The sequence below is a fragment of the Amphiprion ocellaris genome, chromosome 15 (assembly GCF_022539595.1).
Source record: "Amphiprion ocellaris isolate individual 3 ecotype Okinawa chromosome 15, ASM2253959v1, whole genome shotgun sequence".
In the NCBI taxonomy this organism is placed as follows: Eukaryota; Metazoa; Chordata; class Actinopteri; family Pomacentridae; genus Amphiprion; species Amphiprion ocellaris.
The window spans coordinates 32,580,846-32,604,566 of NC_072780.1; the positions used below are offsets into that span (position 1 = coordinate 32,580,846).

Here is a 23,721-nt window from a genome sequence, read left to right on the forward strand (position 1 = left end):
CGACACGAGGGTTAACAGAACCCATACAATGCATAATGAAAAAACACAACATCAACACAGCAGTAAAACCACATACAAAACTCCGGCAGCTATTAGTTCATCCAGAAGACAAAATAGAACCGGACAATAAATGCAACATCATTTATGAAATTCCGTGCAAATCATGCGAGAAAACATACATTGGAGAAACAGGCAGATCATAGAACACAAGAAGAAAGGAACATCAGACAGAATGTGGAAAGGAAACAACTGGACGAATCACAAGAAAAAGAAAAAGCCGATCAAGAAAACAAAAAATCAGCCATCAGGGTCCACTATAAAAGAACTAATCTCATCATGGACTGGGACAAGGGGAGGATCATAACATCGGAGGTTAACAAATACAAACAATGGATTAAGGAGGCCATAGAGATCAGGAGGTGGGTGAGCAGTTCCATGAACTGTAAGGGTCTTACACCCTCTAACACAGTGGTTCCCAACCTGACACTACAGTGTATAAGAGTGAAGTTGTTGAATATTTGTGTCTCTTCGCTGTTGCAGCGGTTTTGCTATTTGCAGACGGTCCCTGTTCACTCGTTGCACAGCCAGCTGCTCATAGACATCAATGTTATTTCTGCAGCTACTGTTAATTAACCTGGGCTTGTAGCATATTGTCTACCTTACAACGATGGAAAAGAGGCATCGTTTATGTTTAGACGTGTATTTAATGAGTTATTGATGCTGGAAGTCCGAATCTGTGAATATCTTTCCGACTTTACCGAACTGCGTTTTGTTTCCTGACGTCGCCGTAATTCGCTGGTTTCATGCTGTCATTTACGAGCATTTCACCACAAATAACATAATTCTGTCTTGTCCTTCAATAAAACCAAATTTAACATAACTCATTTCCATCAGTAATTTTCTAACTGCACACAAAAATAATGAATTGGGATGAACTAGAGAGCCAACCTGAAGAAAGCGTGGAGAGAAGTTGCGAGGACAAGGAGGCGTGGACATCGAAGCAGCAAAGGATTTTTGAGAAAAGAACAAATAAATGTGTTTTCATTTTTTTTTATAGGCAGTCTTGTGATGACACAGTAAGTCTGTTGGTCTGATTTCATCCAGAATGTGAAAATCTAATTTATGTAACCTGACAGCCTCAGAACAGACAAAGCTTTGTGTCTCCCAGGTTAGGAACCACTGCTAGAACACCTTAATCACAATCTGTGCACTATTACTGCTTCTCTCAGTAAAAAAATGTGTGCACAACCACTGATATGTGCAACACTGTTAGATTATATATATTCTAGTACTATTGTATATTTGTGTACTGCATTCCTTAAATGTTTGCACTATCTTTGCTGCTAACACAAATATCCCCACTGTGAGGTTAATAAATATCATTTTATCTTAATAAATACCGACAGATTGTTTAATTTTATAATCTACAGGTGTTAAATCCATCTCCAGTTTGTTTTAACTAAAGCTTTTAGGATTCCTCCAATAAGAAAAACCTAAAATCACACCAGATTTAATGTAGTGTATAAAGTTTCCCTGTGTTGTATTAAAGCTTTCAGTCGATGACACCGATAATCAAAGCCTGCAGAAAATTATGGAAGGCAGATGAAGCTGTGACCGGAGTGTAAAATTAGCATATCAGTGATTTTGCTGCTGAATCACCAAGAGGGCAACTTTAAGAAGCAACCAATGCGCCGCCATCTGTCACAAACAGCATACATCACGACGATACATAGCGTGGCTGTAGTTATTGCCCACACACGACCTGAAGTCCCTCAGAGCCGACAGCAGGACGAAGAGGAAGCCGAGGATTTATGGAGTGAAGCAGCAGAGTGCAGGTTCCTATTAGGATTAATAATGCTGCTGTTTATTACAAGGCCCACATCTCCCTTCGGAGCCAAAACCACCAACCAGCAGCGAGGAAAACCAGCCGACGCTTCAGAGCAACGACGCTGCAGCTTCACGTCCAGCTGTGGTTTTAAACTCTCTACAAGCTAAAGCAAAATTTTACGTCTTTAAATCTTTGGTGAAGTGCTAAAACTGGACGATTTCCATTTTATTTAACAGCAGATATGTGAACATTCCCCAGCTAGCAGCCAGTTAGCTTAGCATAAAGAGTGGAAACAGCAAGTCTTGCCAAGAGAAGGTATAAAAATACATTTAACAATAATCAACATTGTGGAGTTTGGTGTTTAATCTCTATTAGAACCGTATTTTTCGCTGCTAAACTACCAACTACATTATAAGGATAAATCTTAGTTTCCAAATAAAACATGCATCACCTCCCAAAAGTGTGTTTCTGTGGAAAAAAAAGTAGAATTTTTGTGTTCATGATTCTAAACTCTGTCAAGACCTTGAGGCTGAATTTTACTTCTTTAAATCTTTGGTGAAGTGGTAAACTTGGATCTTTTCCATTTTATTTAACAGCAGATATTGGAAGAAAATCAGCGTTCTGCACCTAGAAGCTAGTTAGCTTACCATAAAGACTGGAAACAGGAAAAACAGTAAATCTGGCTGGAAAAAGGGATAAAAATACACATTATTAATCAAAATGATGTTATTTAGTGTGTTTAATCCAAATATGGAAGCAAATCAGTCTCACTAGTCTCTGCCGAAGTTTAAAAACTGTTGAATTTCTAACTAACGAAATCGTGTGTCTGAATACAACTATTTTGTTTTTCAGGGCTCACACATTCAGAATCTAAATTTCAGGTGTAAAAATTCAAGATGTTCAAATTCAGCAGGCAAAATTCAGTGCTTCGACCTCAGTGTTAAAAAAAAAATCACAGTTCAAATCAAATACAAAGTTAGATATTCAACAACTTTTAAATTTCAAAATCAAATCATAAGAACCGACATTCATCACCTCCCAAACGTGTGTCTGTAGAGAAGAAGAAGGAGAACTTTTGGGTAAACAACCGTTTTATTTACACCATGTAAACAAATGTTCGAACAAAGACTGCTAGTGTGTTAAAGTGTCACGTTGTGACTATAAAAAGTTGATTTACAAACTCTACATTTGATCTAATAAACTGGATTTTGTTCATTTTAGGTGCTTTTCCACTAGGACCTCCTCGGCTCTACTCGGTTTAGGTGGTTTTCCATTACACTGAGCACCACCTGATCATGCGTGGAGATATCGTAGCACGGCGGCCCAGAAGTCCCTTAAAGTCATTTGTGTGCAACACAACGATGGAGGACATGGAGGCCATGGTACACCTGCTGCTCAGTCTGTGGCTTTTTGTCAGATTTTCTCAGTTCCATGAAGAGCAATGCACACCATTGCTGTTGCCAGTTTGTTTTTTTGTTTTTTAAATGGCAAGTTCGGTTTTCGTGAAGGAGTTGCTCCGGTGTGTCATCACTTCCTGTCCAATCAGTGGCCTGCACTCCATAGACGTCACATTATCGGCTCCACTCAGCTCGCTGGGAACCCTGGCCGAGTAGGTACTAAAACAGTAGCTGCTACCAGGTACTACGTCCTGATGGAAAACCTCACAAACCGAACCGAGTAGGTGCTGGTGGGAAAGTGCAATTTCAGGCAGTTTTTCTCTACATGGGTTCACATTTAGTCTCAGACTGACATAAAACCTTCTTCTCTTCTTCTTCACTCTCCAGCGGCTCTAAAAGGTTCAGATTCGTCTGAACGGCCACCAGTTTGTGCAACCTTTCAGCTGAGATCAAAGTTTCTGTTTTAGCGCTACAGAAATGCGACCGCAGGCGATCGCAGGCCGCCGTGGTCGGGGGGATCTGGAGAACAGCGAATGCGATGGCAGACAGCAGCTCAGAGGAACACAGTCCTTTCCACCAGGTGGATGGAGATACATGCTGACAGGAACTCCAGATCCCGGATCCCCTCCAGAGGCCCTGTCTAGCCGAGAAACGAGCAAAGCTGCCCAGAACTTTCCCCTCGTCCAGGTCCAGGTGCTGCGACAGCGTGGAGATGAGGCTGTAGGCGCCGCTGACCTGCTCTACGGAGAGCGTCTGCTGTCCGGCATGCCTTGGATCCAACATGAACGCCGCGACGTGGATCGGCTTCACGCAGAACTCCTCACATCGGTCCAGCGACGCCATGACGGCTTCCTGCTCGCCGCTGAGCAGCACCGACCCGGAAAGAGTCGGTCCGACCGCGTATCGTAACTGACCGAACATGTCGACAACCCCAGACAGAACGGCATCTTCTCTTCTCACGAAGTCCAGATGACTCCCGACCAGGTAGAGAAGGTTTCTGCTGCTGCTCAGACTTTTCCAGAAGTCTTCGTCCTGCAGAGTTGACCTGATGGAAGGTTCCACGTTCAGCGTGTGGGCCAGGTTCTGGAGATGATTCTGATCCTCCAGCAGGCAGCTGAGCAGGTTCACCACATCAGTCCAGTCAGGCAGCTCCAGCCCGTTAGATTGGTTTCTTAGTTTGGTAGTTTTCCAACTTCTGGAGGTCTCAGCTGGTATGTTCTGCTCTCTTAAACACCTGAACACCTGCTCAGCTCGGCTGCACAGTGACATCATAGATGGCTGCTTCATGATGTCATCAAACAGCCGGCGGACGGCAGCAGCAGAGCAGCCGACGGCCGATATGTGAGGAAACGCTTCCTCTACCTGGAGCCACGCCGAGGTCATCTCCGGTGAGTCATCGGTGACGACGGCAAAAACCTTCTGAGGTCCGACTTTGCTGATGACGTCTTTCAGCTCCTCGGCTGAGAACTCCTTCGTCTTGCTGCTTTTGTAGAAGAGCGGAGCAGGAGTGGCGACAACATAAATGACAGTTCCTGTTTCTTCAGCGCCGGACCAGCCGCTGCAGATGATGGAGACGCAGTCGGCCTTCCTGACGGCCTCATGGACCAGGCTCCTCACTCGGTGGTACTCGTCGTCCAGCAGGTGGGTGGACAGAGCCTCGGGGGTCGGGGGGCAGTACGCCGGCCGCAGGATGCCCAAGAATCGCTTCCAGTAGATGTTGTCCATGAGGCTGAGCGTTGAGGACGAGGCGAACACGGCCCTCGCCAGACACTCGTCAGCCAGCGCCTGGCTCTGCTGATCCACCGAATCGATGAGAAACTGTCCCCCAGACGAGGCCGCCGGCAGGAAGGAGTAGGATGGAACCGGGATGGAGGCCGAGGAGCTTACTTCTGGACCTGGAGACCGCTGAGAAACCACAGAAAACTCCTTACATTTGTCCAAATGCATCTGCATCTTGGTGGCGTTCTTGGTGTAGGTCCTCAGACAGTAGTTGCACATGAAGGTTTCTCTTCCATCTTTAATGGCCGGCGTGAAATGTTTCCACACGCCGGACTGCAGGCGTGGCATCGTCCTGCAACCAGGAAAGAAAAACAGCAGATTAACTACAACTGCATTCAAAAACAGTCCACTTCTAATGTCTGCACCCTAACCATAACCCTGACTTCTGCCTTTTTAATTTGTAACTGAACAGAACCACTTCTTTTGCAGGTATCGCTAACCTAGCATTAGCATTAGCTACAACATAAGTCATTGACAAATATCTTCGTGTTTTGTTGACAAAATGAGTCTTACTTTTGCCTTTTTAATTTACACTTGAACAGAACCACTTTTTGGCAGGACCTGCTAACCTAGCATTAGCATTAGGGTCAGCATTAGCATTAGCTACATTAGTCATGGACTAATATCTTAGTGTTTTGTTGACAAAATCAGTTTTATTTTTGCCTTTTTAATTTATAATTGAACAGAATCACTTTTTTGCAGGTACCGCTAACCTAGCATTAGCTACAACATTAGTCATGGACTAACATCTTAGTGTTTTGTTGACAAAATGAGTCTTACTTTTGCCTTTTTAATTTACACTTGAACAGAACCACTTTTTGGCAGGACCTGCTAACCTAGCATTAGCATTAGGGTCAGCATTAGCATTAGCTACAACATTAGTCATGGACTAATATCTTGGTGTTCTGTTCACAAAGTGAGTCTTACGTTTACCTTTTTTAACTAACCCTAAATAAAAATCTAAAGCACAACAAACTACACAACCCTGTAGTTGGAATAACTGAAGCTCTGTGATCAGATTAGCTGTTCTTAATAAACTGGCATCCGACTGAATGCGTTAAACACACACACAGACGTTGTTACAGACTGTGACATTAATTAATTTGAAAACAATTTCAACCCACAGTTCTGCATCACCAGAAACAACACTGAAGGATAAATGCTGAGAAAGTTTTCTTTTTTAATTAAGCAGATGTGAAACTTCATAAACAAAGGCTTTTCGATTTAGTTTTGTGTGGGACTTCGTGTTTTTTCTACAGTTATCTGCCTTAAAAAAAAAAAAAAAAACATATCGGCCGACATCTTAAGTCTCACATCTGAAACAAAGACATTAAAATGCTCCAAATAAATCAGTGAAAATTTGAAAACTGAAAATTCACTTGTTGGTGATGAATGGAGTCAAAATCAGTGGAGAAAGGTCTGTTAGTTTGGAACTTAGGACATAGATAAAGACACTTTAAAGCGACAGATTTGATTCAAACTTCTTCTTAATTGGCTGCTCCCTTTTTGTCTTTAAAGAACATAGATAAATATATAAGAGACAGTTGCTCTTGAATGTTTTTGCTTGTAACACCTCAAAACAATCCTCATCGCAGGTTGCATATCTCCATTTAGGGGTTGATCAATATGTTTTGTTTTGGGTTTTGATATACATTTGCAGAAAAACTGAAAATCTTGCTGTCAAAAATTACAATAACCCAAAACTTTGACATTTTAAACATGTTCAGTTAAAGGAGGACTTTTCACTATTTATTCGTCAGTGTTGATAGGAGATTATTACTTGTCACCAATGTTCCCTGTAATTTTTCCTGAGTCTAAGCAAACACACAAACTCCCTGAGCGTCCCTTGGACCACTGTGAGCAACATCAGACGTGTGCACTGTGGTCACACCAGCATCACATCCATTCAAGTTACATGGTTCATTAAAAGAATCAAATTACAGCATTTACATTTCTGTTAAAACACTTTGTCAACAGGAGCCAGTTGAAGGCTGCAGTGATTTTAGTGATACTACAATGTGTAAGAGTGAAGTTATTGAATATTTGTCTCTCTTTACTGTTGCAGTGGTTTTGCAAATTGCAGACGGACCCTGTTCACTCCATAGACACCAATGTTATTCCTGTAGCTTGAAAGACAGCTACTTTTGATAAAACTGGGCTTGTAGCACATTGTCTGCCTTGCAACAATGGGAAAGAGGCACCGTTTATGTTTTGACAACCTATATCTAATGAGTTATTGATGCTGGAAGTCTGAATCTGTGAATATCTTTCCAACTTTACTGAACTTGGGGCCACTACCACCTAAGGAGTGATATATTTAATTTTGAAAAAAGCATTTAGCCATACTTAAAGCTTTAAGTGCTTTATTAACACGGAACTAAAAATTTTGTATTGTTTTATTATCACAGGTTCTGTCTGAAAAGAGGTGGCATCATTTTAAACAGTGAAATCAAACTAACAAAATGTAATGACCAACCAGTGAGCAATACTGGATTCTGCAAAAACATAAACAACTTTTTTAAAAATCTAAATCTTATCTTAACACAGTTAATGTATTAACTTATTTTTGTGTGTATGCATGTATTTATTGATTTATTTAGTACTGTTAACATATCAGAGTTCTGAGTGAATTTTTCTTAAGATAGGCAAAGGCCATTTATTGATTACATATAGGCTGTTAAATGTTTATTAAAAACTAAAAAGCATTTAAAAAAAACAACTTAGGCATTTATTGAGTCACTAAAATACTGTAGAGTACAGACCACATCAGCATGATTATAAGCATCCTCTGGTAAAATAACAACCAGATACTGATGTCTCTCACCATATGGACTTCAGGAGATGACTGGGGGATGATGTAAACTGTGACCTACTGGTTGGGTTCTCTCTGTTCTCATGTTTCTTACATGTTTGTCCCCTGACAGCCGGGTCCTAATGTTTTTTGAGCAACACACCATACTATGACGTTTTTACAATGATGGTTCTACTATGGAACCAGTTTGACATGTTCAGGTGTTCTTTGTGTGAAAACTCAGAGATTTCAGGTATCAGAAGGTGGTTTTCAACTTTCTTTGTTAACTTTCTGCTTCAACTTTAAACTAAATTTCCTTCACTAAGCCAGCCCTCTGGACTTCCAGTAAGCTGTGTTCCTATTGGCTGTCCAGGTGGCTGTGCTATTGGCTGTCAGGTGGCTGCTTGGTGTTATCAGGAACACCTGAGCAGCTCAGTGTCTTCCTGCTTTATTTAGCTGCAGACAAACATTTCCTCTGCTTCTCTTCACCACTGAACGGGTTTGGCTCCATTGCTTTAGTTTGTTCTTTAGGCGTTGGCTTGCAGCTTCCAGCAGTAAAATCATCTTTAATGTGTTTCTTGGTGTGTTTTAGGGCTTTGTACTGGATAGTTGTCTTGGTAAATGTGGTTCTTTAGCCACAGTTAGCACATGGTGCTAATGTGTGCAGTGATTAGTGGATTTGGTGCAGCTGAGTTGTGTCTTTATCTTGGCTGTAGTGAGTCTTCAGAGGTTTTTGGTCAGACACATTCTGTATTCTTGTTTGAGAACCAACGTTGGTTGTCCAGAAGGTAAGAGTTCCTGTCCTGATTCTCTGTTCTCAGAGGTTCTCTGGTAGGCTGCAGGAGACTTTAGTGTTTGGGTTGTGCTAGTTTGGTTTTTGTATGGTTTCATTTGGACGACTATCTTGAGGCTCCTCCATGTGGTTTAGTGAGGTTTTCTGGAACAGTTCTACAAAGCAACCTGCAGCAGAAGAGACTTTGAGAGTTTTTAGGAAGTTCTGGAGGCCAGACTTTAGAGCAGCAGAAACATTTGTCAGCAGTTTGAGCAGGAGAAGGTGAGCTTCAGAGTAGAAATGAGACGGAAACCTTCTTGACCCGTGTGGTGAGGTCCTGTACCAAGAGTTTGAGCAGGTTGTGAAGAGTCTGTAGTTCTTTGGTCTGAAAGCACAAGAAGAGTCGACTCATTAAAGGAGAAAACAGGAGATATTGTTGGTTCTTCTGTCACTCTGCAGTTTCCTTAGACTGAATATCAAGTTTATATGTTAAATGATTTCCCATGTGAGCCCAAGAAGACTTCAATAAACTCCCTCCATCCCCTGGACACAACAGATTTTATTACCATGTTTAATTTTTTTTTTTTTTAATGTTTTTGAGTTTTAATCATAGTTTTTTTCTCTTTGCTTGTTTAGTTTTGTCATCTGTGTAAAAGGTGCTAAACAAATAAAGTTGAATTGATAAACTGAATAATTGACTAACTCATGATTGTGACAACAGAAGTATTTTCATTGTGATTTAAGGGTTTATTTCATTTTTAAGGTTGGGGTTAAAATCTTGACAGAAAAAGAAGATTAAAGAAATAAACTACATAACAAAAAGCAATTAAATCAAATGAAAAAAATTAATACAAAACTCTTTAAAAGTTTTATTATTAAAAAGATTTAAGAAATTTAAGATGTAATTTTCTAATTAAACATTAAATTTTTTAATGAAATGTTTTGTCTTTTTTAAAGGTTTAACAATCTAATTAAATGTTTTGTATTTTTTAAAATGTTTAACATTCTTCTTGTTGAATTGTATTTTTTAAATGTTTAATTCTGGAAAATATTTTATCTGTAATTTTGAATATTTGTATTTTAAAATTTTGTTTAATTTCATAATGACATGTATTGTATCGTGTTGAATTATCTAATTCAATATTTTGTCTGTTTAATAGAGTTATATATTAAATACAATTAAATTATATATACATATATCACCTTTTAATGTTTAATTTTGTTTTTAAATGCTTTATTGTATTTTCTGTTTAATTCCTATTTGAAGTTTTATTGTCTTTAAGATGTAATTTTCTAATTGAACATTAAATTTTTTAATGAAATGTTTTGTCTTTTTAAGGGTTTAATGATTCAATTAAATGTTTTGCATTTTTTAAAATGTTTAACATTCTTCTTGTTGAATTGTATCTTTTAAATGTTTAATTCTGGAAAATATTTTATCTGTAATTTTGAATATTTGTATTTTAAAATTTTGTTTAATTTCATAATGACATGTATTGTATCGTGTTGAATTGTCTCATTCAATATTTTGTCTGTTTAATATAATTTAATGTAATTTAATGTTTAAATCTATTAAAGGCTAGTACAAAGGCTGTACTATGATGTTTTCTAACAGACATACCATGCTACTCTGGTTGTTCTTCAAAAACTATTCTTACCTATGAAAAGTCATTCCAAGTTTCCTTGTCTCAATCGTACGACGTAGTGTGTAACTGTATGCAGCACAGTGAGCCAGCATACTTGTTGTTTCCGTTTTCACGCCGTCTACATCAACGGAATGCACTGAAACTTTGCCCCCACTAGCTTAGCCTCGCTGTAGCACGCAGCTCAAAGGGGCGTGTCCTATCTACTCATTCATATCTATGAGAACAACGGTGGCTGCACATAAGGACGCCTGACGTTGATTAGCAGCGTAAATACCATTATATACAGTCTATGGTAAATACATATGTGAATCGCATCATTGGCTGCAGCAGCCAGTCACCAGTCACTCACTGACTCACATTGAAAAATAGCACAGAATGAATTGTTACGTGTTTATTTTATTTACAATTTAGGTTGGATTTTTTTTTTGTGCGCAGCGCAGATTTTCTGTGCGCAGAGACCATGTCAGCAGTGCGCAGCTTAGAGGGAACAGTGGTTGTCACTAGTCAGATAAATACTGATGGTGACAGAAAAAGCTATCAGAGCTGCATAAAAGACTGTAGAGTTTAGTAAAGCAAGCAGCGCTGAAAATATCTGAACATCAGGAACAAAAACTGGTTGATAACTGGCGAGTTTAAAACTTTATTCTAAAGCTTTTCATTGATTTTAAGATGCAAGAGTATCCTGGAAAAAGGAAAATTTGACGAAACATTTGAATTTCATGTATCTTATCTTTTATCTTGGGACTTTATTTTAGGATCTCGACCCGGAAGTTGAGAATAACTGTGACGATACAAGAGGATCTGCTTATTGGGTTTGTCAACAGTCAAAACTACATTTCCAGATTGTACAGAACACATAATATTCAGTACATACTTTAACTTGCTTTGGATGAAACTACAACAGATGTAAAACCAGTTTAGTCAATGGAAAACAGCTACTAAGGAAAATTCTGTTTATTAGAATCTACAAGGTTTCTGCAGAAATCAGTCAAATTTTAAGCTTTTTAATGCCATTTTAATGCTATACTGTAAAAAAATTTTAATGCCACGACCGTGAACACATCAAATTACACAGGTTTGTTTTTTTGTAAAAGATGATTTTTCTATGAAAACTGTCCCTACATTTCACTATTTCTGAATCCAGAAACCAGCCCTGACCACCATAGGCTGTAGTCATTCTCTGAATTCCATGTTTTCTGGCCATTTTTGGTGGAATTTGCATTTCCCCATTTCCCAGCTCTCCTCCACCTGGTCCAGTCTGCCGGCCACTTTAAAAACATGCAGTTTTTAGCAACTCGCAATGCTTCGACATGTTTATGCAGCTGCACATATCTGACCAATCGCAGTCTATAATTACAAATTATTATAATCAACTATTTTTCTTAAAAACTGCAGAAAGAATTTTTAATGTCACTAACAATCAAGTTTGATGGTTTTAATGCCATTTAAGGCCTTAATTTTCACAAAATCAATGTAATGACTATTAATGCTTTTTAATGCCCTGCAGAAACCCTGATCTAAATTAGCTTTATTCTGCCAGTATGAAAACACAAACTAAGATTTTTTGCTTACAGAAAAAACTTTTTTTTTTTTTTTTTTTTTAAATGCAGCAAAATCAATCAGGAAAATGAGTGTTTACTATGTACAGCTTTAAATATGTGTAAATGAGCATGTTTGATGTGAACCGAAAGTCCAGTGCAGATTCCAATAACGGGAATAAATACAGTTATTAACATTAAATTCAGGATTATTGGCATTTTATATACATGAGGTATAAAATATGATCAGATTTGTGATTTATTGTTTACCTATGTGTCCCTATAGACCTAAAATTAAAGCCAGCACATTACACGAACAAATACAAGTTAAATAAATCACTCACCTGTATGTTTTACTTCCTCTAAACGGTCTGAAACCACATTTAAAGTCGATTAAAATACATTTTCATCCAAATAAAGTTCCTGAACATCTGTTAGCTGCTGTGGCTAACTTTGTTAGCTTGCTCGAATCTTCATCAAATAAAACGAAAAAAGTAAAAATTGTCCCGGTAGCAAACTTTGACCGGTTACTGGACTGTTTTCACATTGAAAGCGTCCCGTTTTGCGGCACGATTTACCGAGAGAGTTTGTAAAATAGTTCATAGTTTAGTGAGAAAACGGCGCTGTTTGTTGTGAGAGCGAAGCCACCTCCTGGAACCTGACGCTCCGGTACGGAAGCTCGCATGGGCCAAAAATGTTTAGCTTCGACTGTGGACGTTGTAAAGAGGCGAAGCAAAGCGAAGAAAGACGAAATGTTTGATGATAAACCTGTTAAATGTCAGTTTGCTGAGCAGCTGGAGAGGAACTACGTTAGGTAAGAAGATAAAAGTGTTCAGTATGAAGAGTAAAGTGAAAAATAGTGTTAAAAATACAGGTTTTGGTGGTGAAAAATGCTCTGATTTGTGGATTTTGTTGAGTCTAAGGCAGTGTTTCTCAACTGGTGGGTTGAGGCTGTTTTTGGTGGGTCGCGAGCCTTTTTATAAAAAGAGAGAAAAATAAAGATAATCCAATTTAGTGGCGAGTCATTGTAGTTCCCCTCCGCACCCGCAGGGGGTCGTCGTGTCAGCAGCGACCGGTGAGGACACTCGTATTACTGTAGAAGAAACTGCATGTTTTCATAGCAACAGCAGCATGGCTAAACGCAAGTACGACAGCGAGTACATTAAATATGGATTTTCCTACATCGAAGACAAAGGAGTCCAAAAGCCTCAGTGTATTTTGTGTTGTGAGGTACTGGCAAGTGAAAGCATGAAGCATGAATAAACTTTTCGAGCGGTTTAGCGACTACTTTCCCGATAAACAACCCGAGGACGACTGGGTGCGCGACCCGTTTGGAATAAACATGGAAAGCATCACGTTGCCTAGCAGCGATGAATGTCAGCTGGTGGAGCTATCATGTGACCGCACTCTCAGAAAGAAATTCACAGAGGTAAGCCTTTCCCAGTTCTGGTGCAACGATGTGATGAGAGAGTATCCCTCCATTGCTAGTCGAGCTGTAAAAATCCTCCTACCATTCAGCACCACATACCTCTGTGAATGCGGCTTCTCAGCTCTTGTTCAGCTGAAACAAAATACCGAAATAAACTGAACATTGAGCATGACCTCAGAGTTGCTTTATCATGCATACAGCCAGATTTTGAGACTCTTGTAAAGGCCAAAAAGCATCCTCAGCTAAGCCATTAGAACTTCATGTAGTTCTGCAGTACTTTTATTGTGACTTGTGACTTTTGTTTATTTGTAAGTGCTTAAAAACACACTTTTCTTTCAATATTGCACACTATTTTTTTCCCCAAATATTGGCTTTCAAATATAGTTAAGCCCTTTGGAAAATGTTTTATTGTGTTACCATTTTGAGATTGATCAGAACATTAAGCATTTCTTCACTTTAATAATTTGTTGAATGCACTTCATCAGTTTTCATGTTTTGGACTCTTTTGCACATATTTCTATACATAGTTTCTCCAGCTACAACAGCAATGTTGCAGACTTGTGCAGTATTATGAGAAGCTACTGGTTTTGTTGAATTGCACTTTTTTTGTAGAAAAAAAATGCACTTTTATATATCCTGAGAACTACTTGAGGCTATTGTTCTACTTGTTTCAAAGTCCTCAGTACTTGAATTAGTATTGCTGCTTGATTTTGAGTTGTTGTGAAGTACTTGAGTTCAGGTTTAAAAGTTTTGTCTTCGAACGCTCAATCAATAAATTGTTGATTTTTGGAGAAATATTGTTTGGGTCACGACTTGTCATTTCAGTTTTATGGTGGGTCCCAGGCCCAGACCAGTTGAGAACCACTGGTCTAAGGTGACACTGCATTTAATGAGTTCAGGTCAGTCTCAGTCATAGCTACCACTTTTATCCTACTTTATTATTATTTTTTTTATAAAATGAAGGTTTAAAGTTACTTTAAAGGCCCAAAAGTCACAAAAGATTTCAGAAGCAGCTCTGACTTGTTAATTGACTGGTTTTGTCATGAAGTATTTGTAGGAGGAGAAGCACAGAGTAATTAGTGGCAATAATTAATCCTTCAGCCTGTGATTAGAGTGAAGACAATTTAATAGTGAGAGAAAAGTGTCACAGGGTAAGAATCATAAGATGTCAGATGTTTAAGTAAACTTGGAGGTAAAACATTCAAACATCTTGGACTTCGTCATGTTTGAATTAACCAGTTTACTACATTAAACCTTTTAAACTGTTTTCTCGCTTTGTTTTTATCTTTTCTCTAACTGAATGTTTGCAGACGTAAAAGAAGTACTCTGATATTAAGTAAAAAATACTGCCGAAAAGCTTATTTTTAATTCAAAGTGAAGAAATTAACGCTAAAGAGAGAGGAATTTACCATTTTTTAAAATATATCACGATGTCAAATCTGTTCTCATTTTTTCCCCCTGAAAATATCAACAAGTTCCAGTTTAAGTACAGAATGTAGTATTGGTAAGACTAGCAGTACCATTAAAATCTGTCAGGAAGTTGGAATACAAGATTCCTAACAAGAAAAAAATATTACTATATTCTAGAAAAACGGGTCACAGCTTAGAAAAGTAAAACAACAGCTACATGTTCGAGGTATAATCCAAACTTCACACTGATTTAAGTCAACGTGTTCCTATAGCTGGTGTTTGGACGGCTGTTTGTATAAGACAAAGCAGTGACAATATCAGTAGAGCTGCACGGAATGACTGTTTTCTTAGCTTATTAATCTGTTTTCTCAATTAACTGAATAAATATTTGGTCATTTAAAGGTCAGAAAATGATGAAAAGTATCTGTCGTAGCTTCCAGAACCCAAACTGACGTCTTCAACTTTGTTTTGTTATCATGTAAGAAGCAAATTCTCATATCTGACACTTCCATCATGTCACTTTTATATCACAAATCAAACATCTTCTGTCCTTAAATCTGGAATTTCTCATTCATTCATTGATAAACTTTTCAGTTCTAAATTTCTCTTTTCTCTTTCAGATACCCAATGTGGATTTGATCTATGGGTTGACAACAAAATGACCAAGAGGCAGGAACTGTAAGTATAAAGTATGAAGTGAATTACACTAATGTGTCTGTTGTTTGTCCTGGATGGAGGCAGTAAAACCATCGGTCGCAGCTTTAAACGCATGTATTTTAGGTTCCTGCCTCTGCAGTCATATTAACCAAAGGGATCTTTTAGCGCCGCTTGGGTCTGAGTGTTAATGGCCTGCGCTGATTTGCTCTAACGCTAAATGACAGTGATTATCTGCAGCTCAGGGTCACATTTCGGTCCCATATGTCTGTCATTAGAGACGTTTCTGGAGTTTAGATGGTGTCCGGGTTTTTGCGGAGCAGCAAGCGCTGCCAAAGCAAAATACCTCCGTCTAATTTGGGGGCAATCCAAGCTGGTAATGTCAGGTTGTATCACGGAGCTCTGCAGAGGGAGAGTATTCCTGCTGACATGCTGCAGAGAGCTACAGTACCTCGCCGTTATTTTGTTGTCTCTCAGCACTGGATTAAGTCGCCCAGCCCTGCTTAGACCTTCAGAATGGGGAGTCCAGACCACAGACACCAGAGAAGGAAGCTGGGTGATGTCATGGTGCAGCAATGATGGGGGCTGATGGCGGTTTCTTGGTTAGTTGGCGGATTTGGCTTCTCTCTGGCTTCCTCTGGTCTCCTGGGAACTTCCGTCTATTTAAAAGTTGGACTGTTTTTTCATAGTTAGATGCAGGGAGTCCCAATCTGATCTCAGAGATTGGCATCAAGGCATTTCTTCACTGATCAAACCTAAACCTGAGCCTCTGTTTACGTCCGATTGTCAGGGGAGAACATGAGTTAGATGATAAAACTTTAACACACTAAACATTTGAACTGTGGTAGTAAAGCTGTTTTAGCCAATAGATACATAGTCTGGACCATAAAGGTGGCTCAGATATCTCTACCATTGGGACATAATAAAAACATCCTTATTGATTCTAGATTCAACACAAGCTCTGTCCAGAGGTCATTAAATGTCACAGAAGCCTTGTCATGGTGCACGTTGCTAGCTAAATTCCCCACAATGTTCTCTACTTCCTAACATGAACTGCTTATAGTCCAATTATTTGGGAACAAGTCTAAAATCAGCCCAACAGTTAGCCTCAATCCAGCCTTAAAGCAATCTGGAACATGACTGAAACCAAGTCCAGACTCAGTCTAAAATCAACCCGTAAGCTAGCCTCAATCCAGTCCTAAAGCAGTTCAAGTCTGGAATTGAAACCAAGTACAAAACTAGTTTAGAATCTGTCTATAGCTAAGTCCAAAACCACTTTAAAAGCAGTCCTAAAGCAACTTTCAACTTGCATACAGGAGCCCTGGTTGAAGATCATTAAGTACCACAGAAGTCTTTGTCATGGTGCCATGGCTAGCTAAACTCCCACAATGCTCTCTACTTGCCAACACGAACTGCATGTAGTCCAATTAACTGCCTCATTTGGTTTTCAGTGATCCATGTTCTTTATGTCATTTCTTATCGGTTACTATGGGTTTATATTGGTAATCCAATATAGATTCAGGTGGAAATCAAGTTGGGTACAAGCCTAAAATCAGCCTTAATCCAGTCCTAAAGCAGTCTGGAACATGACTGCAACTAAGTACAAATCTGGTTCATAAACTGTCTATAACCAAGTTCATATCCAGTCTAAAATCAGCCCTAAACCTGCTTCCAACTTGCATGTAAGAGTTCTGGTTGGAGGTCATTAACCACCACTAGAGTCTTTGTCATGGTGCCCGTTGCTAGCTAAACTCTTGCAATACTCTCTACTTGCTAACATGAAATGCTCGTAGTGACCGGACCGGTTAGCTTTTCCAGTCCAGAGAGACTCCAAAAAAAAGAACTATGCACAGCTTGGGGTGGATTTACCTTTTAAATCTATAACTTGTTAGTTAGAAAGCATTTTGATGGAATAAACCTGTAAGTACCTAGACAGAAAGTAATACTTTTGGTCACAAAAACATTTTGAACCATAACATATCCATTACATATTGCTAGTTGGGTGGGATGCACTTTTAAAACCGTAAGTTAAATAATTTCACAATCATCTAACCTGAAGCCTTTTCTGTTGTGGACACATTATAGTGCAGGTCGGAGGTATTTAACCACAGAAGTCTTTGTCATGGTACCAGTTGGTTATGTAAATTTTTTTTGTTTATTTAAACTTTCTGCATGTTTCCACTAACCTCTTATACTGCAGTCATCTCATGGGGGATTAATAAAGTCCTATCACCATTTGTCTTAAATGCACAAACTCTGGTCGGAGGTCATTAACAACCACCAAAGTCATGGTGCCCGTTGCTAGCTAAACTCCCACAATGCCAACATGAACTGTAGTCTGAGTGACGCCTCCTCTGGTCTCTACAGTATTAAACAGCGAGAGACTCCACCTGGTGGAACAACCAGGTACTACAGCTGATCAATGATACATTTACAAACATCATGAAGAGAAACAGGTTTTTTCCATCTGTCTGGAGTTTTGTAGATGGTTCCTGAACACCTACAGAACAGTAAACAACATCTTGGGTGCAGAAATGCAGTTTTTTTCTTAATGAATTGCAGAAATCTTCATTTCAGTATGCATTCGATGGATTATAACAACTTTAATGTACTTGAAGTTTGTATTCTCGAGGAAAATGGTGTTGCATTGCAACTCAATGTCACCGAATACTAAATATAAAATGACTCGTTTAGTTTGGGGGCAAAGAAAACTTGATTGTGACTTTAAAGCCATGAATAGAAACTCAACTGGGTACAGACAGAGAACTATAATCAAGATGCCTCGGAATAACAGAATTGGATTTAAAGCTCGGAAAAACTCATTTTAAAGTAAGATAAACGTTTCTTTCTCCCCGTTTCGTTTCAGATTTAGTTTCATCCCCCCCAAAGCAAGAACTTCATCTCTAATCGCATTAAATGTGGAAATGTAACTAGATGGCACTGGAGAGGCTGCCATCTTGATTCAACTGTCACTCACACACGGGTCTATTTTGTGTCAGAATACAGTAACACAATCAGCCAGAGCCGCACTGATGACACATAAGCCTCATCCATCTGTAGGTTGTTGCGGAAAATTTGGCTCCGAGATTAAAGTTATCGCTTTAGATCCAAGAAATGCTTTCATGTCTCCTCCGTGAAGTGCCCTTCTTTGTATCGCTCTGTCAGTCGGGTTTAATCCATCAGCGCCGGCTTTAGACTCAAACATTCTGTGACATAAAAGCCTTTCAATTACCCTGTAAAACACATTTCTGTACACATGAAGCAGCACAACACGCTCTCAACTTAGCAGAGCACGAGGCCTGTCGATGGGCGCGAATTAAACGGTGTCATTTTATTCCACTTTAATGGCCAATCTCTGCATCTCGGAGCTTAAAGCTACTAAAATAACATCACGGGACTCTGTTAGCAATTACTAGATTTACATCAGCAGGCTGGAAATAGCTCCACTGAGCAGTTTATGGGAAAACATCACTTACTTTAGGCTGCAGACAATGCGTTGGTTTGTTTTTAACGGCAGTTTGTTCTCGTGTCTGCGGCCGACGTTATGTAATATAAAAGTGTTTCCATATTGTCATAAAATTTGCTTTTAACCAGAAAGATTGAAGTAGAAGTCTGGGTGTGCTCTGGTTATTAGCTTTTCTTTTCCCTTTCAGCTTTCTAATCTTAGAAATGCTCGTTAATGTCAGATATTATTTTGATTTGATTATTTTGATTATTTTGATATTCCCCCTGCATCACTGGAAAATTGTGACTGACAAAAGATGTGTTCAAAATCAAGCTGAAAATTTCCCCACAATGACTCAAAATTTGTCCAAAAATAGTTGGAACATGTTTAAAAGTACTCAAAATTAGTCCAAAATAGCACCTTGAAAACAACTGGAAAATTATCCAATATGACTCAAAACTAGTTTGAAATTGATTAAAATGTGTCCAGAATGACAAAAACATGTCCAAAAATAACTGAAACAGGTCTAAGGTGACTCAAAATTAGTCCAAAATGAGTTGAAAATTTGTCTAAATTGAGATAAAGTCCAAAATGGCTGCAAGAGTAAAGACGATTTTTTTAAGCACTCAAACTTGTCCAGAATGACTCAAAACTTGCCCAAAACAATTTAAATTCATTTAAAATGACTCAAAATTTGTCCAAAACAACAACGTGCTTAAAATGACTCAAAATTAGCCCAAAATGAATGAATGAATGAAATGAATAAAATTGTCCAGAATAACTCAAAAGTAGTTTGAAATTAACAAAAATTTTTCCAGAATGACAAAAGTGTGTCCAGGATGGGTTGACAATTTGTCCAAAATGACTCAAAACTTGTCCAAAAATGATTGTAACGTGTCTAAAATGACTCCAGATTTGTCCCAAATGTTGACAATCTGTCCAAACTGGGTTAAAAATTAATCCAAAATGACAAAAATTGCCTCTAATAGTGAACACAAGAGTCTTCATGCACTCAGACTTGCCCAAAATGACTCAAAACTCCAAAATGAGTTGAAAATTTGTCCAAAATTACTCAAAAGTTGTTCAGAGTGACTCAAATCTAGTTTGAATTAAAATTTGTCCAAAATAACTCAAAACTTGTCCAAAAATAATTGAATCGTGTCTGAAATTACTCAAAATTCATCCAAAATAACAACCGCTTGTCTAAACTGAGTTAAAATTAGTCTAGTTTGAAATTGAATAAAATGTGTCCAGAATGACAAAAATGGGTCTAAAATGAGTTGGAAATTTGTCCAAAATGACTCAAAACTTGACCAAAAATAATTGAAACGTGTCTGAAATGACTCCAAATTTGTTCAGAACAACAACAACTTAAAAACAACCGTAAAATTGTCCAAATAAAAACAACTCGGGTCTAATTTGATGTGCTGCATTCGTGGCTGACTCCTGATTTAATCTCTCAAACGCCACTTTGCGTTCCGGTTCCATTAAAAAGCCAAACATCTTCCTGCAGCAGCTGTGCAAAGGCGACACAGTTGGGATCCGTCAGTTATAATCGGCTGGTTCATTATCTTAAACAAGCTAATTAGTGAGCATCAACCTGTTGTTGAATAAATCTCACAGCTGAGCTCCTGAACGTTGGAAATGATCTGCAGTACCTTCACCACTCAGCAGAGGGCGCTGTGGACAAACGCCACCTTTGACATCAAACCACACGTCTTTCTCTGGTGACCTCAGTTTGAAACCCAGCAGCAAACATCCAGGAAGCTCAAACGCCTCTTTATCCGCCACACTGACCGGCTGGAGAGGCCAGTTTGTTGCTAATAATGTTTTTGTTGATATTTGAGGCTTCAGATCTGCTGAGAAACTATCATGAAGTCAACTTTGTGATGTCTTTGGTTTGTTTGCGTCGTGAAGATTCAGCAAAGCAAGTGTTTGTCCGTCTGAACAGAGAGTTACTGTTGTTAGTGGAGGAGTTTAAAGGCGGAGAAAATTGGTTTTAGTTGGTAAATAAGTTTTATGTGTGCAAAAATAATGGACAAAAAGAACTATAGCTGTGGAATGGACAAGCAGTGGTCACAAGACATTTCTATAGGATGTTTACTGAGCAAACACTGTGGTTTCTCAGAAGCAAGATCCAGACTAGGACCAGAGATGGGTCTCGTTGAAGTAATCTTCAGATCAGTTGGGTAAAAGTAGGGTCTGGGAAAGCTTTTCAATAAGGTGCAACAAAAAAAGGGGCTTTTATGGCTATTTTTTAAAGGGTTGGTTCACAACTGTTCAACATCCCACATCAGTTAAAATAATTGTATTGAAAATTTGTCCAAAATGGCTCAAAACTTGTCCAAAATAATTGAAACATATATAAAATGGCTGAAAATGACTCCAAAATGGGTAAGAATTTGTCTAAAATGAGTTGAAAATTAGTCCAAGATGACAAAAACTGCCAGCAAGAGTGAACATGGGAGACGTTCATGCATCCATACTGACCTAAAATGAGTTGAAAATGTATCCAAAGATGAATAATAGAAATGTGTCTAAAATGACTTAAATTGGTCCAAAACAATAACATCTTGTCTGAAATGACTCAAAATTAGTCCAAAATGACTGGAAATTTGTCTAGAATTACTCAAATTTAGCTTGAAATTAATTAAAAATGTGTCCAGAATGACAAAAACTTGTCTAAAATAATTAAAATGTGTCTGAAATGACTGCAATTAGTCCAGACTGATAAAAATGTGTCCAAATGGTCCAGAATGCGTTAAAAATTGGCCTAGACTGAGTTAAAAATGAGTCCAAAATGACAAAAAATGGCTGCAAGAGTGAACACGAGAATCTTCATGGCCTCAAACTTGCCCAAAATGACTCAAAACGCCAAAATGAGCTGACAGTTTGTCTGAAATGATGCAAAACGTGTCCAGAAATGATTGAAACGTGTCTAAAATGATTCAAAATTTGTCCAGAATGACATAAATGTGTCCAGAATGACTGAAAAATTGTTTGAAATCAATTAAAATTTGTCCAGAATGACAAAAGCCTGTACAAGATGAGTTGGAAATTAGTCCAAAATGATTTTAAAATAAAACTTTAAGGGAAACTTTTAAGGAATTGTTGGAATTTTCTTCCTGAAGGTTTTGCAAATTTTCAGAAATTTGTGGAATTTTTTTGCTGAATTTTGGGATTTTTTCAGACAAGGAAACAATATTTTTTGGTGCCCGTAAATGAAGACAACAGGAGGGTTTATTTAGACTGTTTCCATGTCTCCTGTTGAGCTTCAGTCCAACCTGGACGAGTGATTGGTCCATTAATTATCTGAAAACAGGACCCTTATTGAGATTTGATCTGTTTTTATTGGTTTTTCTGTATAAACTGCTGCTATAAAGGCTTTGTAACATCTTCTGTCTGATGATTCTTGGATGATTCCGTAGAGTTTCTCCATTCAGCTGCTGTTCTGTCCTCGTCTTACCTTTAACTTCTCTGTGAGGACGATCCAGAGAACAGGAACAATCTTCCTCTAAACAGTGATTTACACAGAAACGGTGGTTTTGTGTTCAGACGGATGCATCGGAGGGTTTGCTAATGTATAAAACAGCGCTAATGTCCCGTCAGGAGGCAGGTGTTTGAGAGGATCCAGGAGAGGTGAAGCTTAATGGATCAGAAAAAGGAAATCAATCTCCGTCCTCCCATTGTTTCCTGTTTCCTGGTTGAAGACGATGAGCTTCGTTCACCTCAGTAAACCTGCTGCCCAACATCTGGAGACGTTTGTCTGTGAAAGCATTATTCTGTTTGCTTTGTTTTGTCTGTTGTTGCTGAAATCTGTCAACGAGCTGCAGAAAAGGAGCGACATGAACGATTAACGGGAGTTCAGAGAGAAGCTGTGTGTGCAGATAAACACCAAAAACCTTCGATTGCTGCAGCAGAAGGAGAATAAAAAAACGTCAGTCGGGTCCAGAGAATCTCTAAAATGCAGCGAGGCCATAATGAGCTTCAACCAGTCAGATGGGAGATGTTTGGTCTGAGATCAACATTTAAATAAGAAAAGAACGAGGAAATTTGAAATAATTGGACAAGTTGTTTCCCCTCCAAGGCTTCTTAAAGTCTGAGTGTATTCAGAATATTCTCTCATAGACAGACAGTAGAATTAATGGAAATATCCTGGCAGCTGAAGTGCTAAAAACTACTGTAAATAACTGAAATATTTAAAAATATGTAATTTTCCATCATTAAAATACTATTCCTAGTGACAACAAAATTAGCTCTAAATATGGTTGAGTAATTTAAATGCTACTTCTAGTTTTAATTTTACATACTTTGTATGCTTTTAAATATTTTTAATATCTAATAAAAGATATTTGCATATCTTAAAACAACTAAATTCCTTATAAATAGGACTGATTTATATACTATTTCTACTTTTAATTTTACAGCGTATGTTTAAAAAAACTTTTAAAATATCTGAAAAAAAGAATATATGTCTTAGAATAACAAAATTAGCTTTAAATGTGGCTGAGTAATAGTTGAGCAATTTAAATATTATTTCTAGTCTTAATTTTACATTTTAAAATCTTTTTTGATATCTAATTAAGGATATTTGCATGTCTAAAAAAGAGGGATTTTGAATTATTTTAAGACTTTGAGGCAATTACTCATCAAATTAAGTTCTTCAACAAAGTCGTTTTTCATGTTATTTGAGGTACTTTTTGTGCATTAATTATTTAATTGCCTTAATTACGAACACAAGTTTTAAAGTTTGAAACATTTTTTTAAAAATCCAATTAGATTTTCTTCAGTAGTTTTTGCATTTTTCTTGTTTTTGTTCATGTGGTGGCTTTGAAGAAATTCATTAATTCTACTAATACTTAATTTTTTTCTAATTTCATGAAGTTACCTCAACATTTATTTACTTTTAAAGCAACTAATACAGAATTTTAGGTTAAATTGCACAAAATATTGAGTTTATCCAACATTATTCTGCCAAAAAACCTCTTTAAAGTAACATTTGCAACTTGAAAGGTTTTTTAAAATCAGTAAA

General features: G+C 38.1%; 1 protein-coding gene and 1 long non-coding RNA gene across 6 annotated transcripts in view; one reads left to right on the forward strand and one right to left on the reverse strand.

The window, feature by feature from the left end:
* Positions 1–2,706: 2,706 nt before the first annotated feature.
* LOC118470567 (uncharacterized) overlaps positions 2,707–23,721 on the reverse strand; it is a 130,501-nt gene continuing 109,486 nt past the window's right edge. The window contains exons 1-3 of one of the 5 annotated variants that reach the window (XM_055018100.1): positions 12,096–12,448; positions 8,890–8,952; positions 2,708–5,296 (exon numbers count right to left, since the gene is read on the reverse strand). In XM_055018100.1, coding sequence (XP_054874075.1) covers positions 3,547–5,292 — 1,746 coding nt within the window. In that variant the 5' untranslated portion in view covers positions 5,293–5,296; positions 8,890–8,952; positions 12,096–12,448 and the 3' untranslated portion in view covers positions 2,708–3,546. Of the gene's footprint in view, positions 5,297–7,828; positions 8,162–8,880; positions 8,953–12,095; positions 12,449–23,721 lie in introns of those variants that run through there. The other 4 variants (XM_055018099.1, XM_035949982.2, XM_055018098.1 and 1 more) reach the window with 4 other exon arrangements.
* The window catches only part of LOC129350713 (uncharacterized), a 41,317-nt gene continuing 30,334 nt past the window's right edge, over positions 12,739–23,721 (forward strand). Inside the window, exons 1-2 of the long non-coding RNA XR_008604196.1 lie at positions 12,739–13,180; positions 15,211–15,268. This is a non-coding gene — a long non-coding RNA (uncharacterized LOC129350713). The remainder of the gene's footprint in view (positions 13,181–15,210; positions 15,269–23,721) is intronic.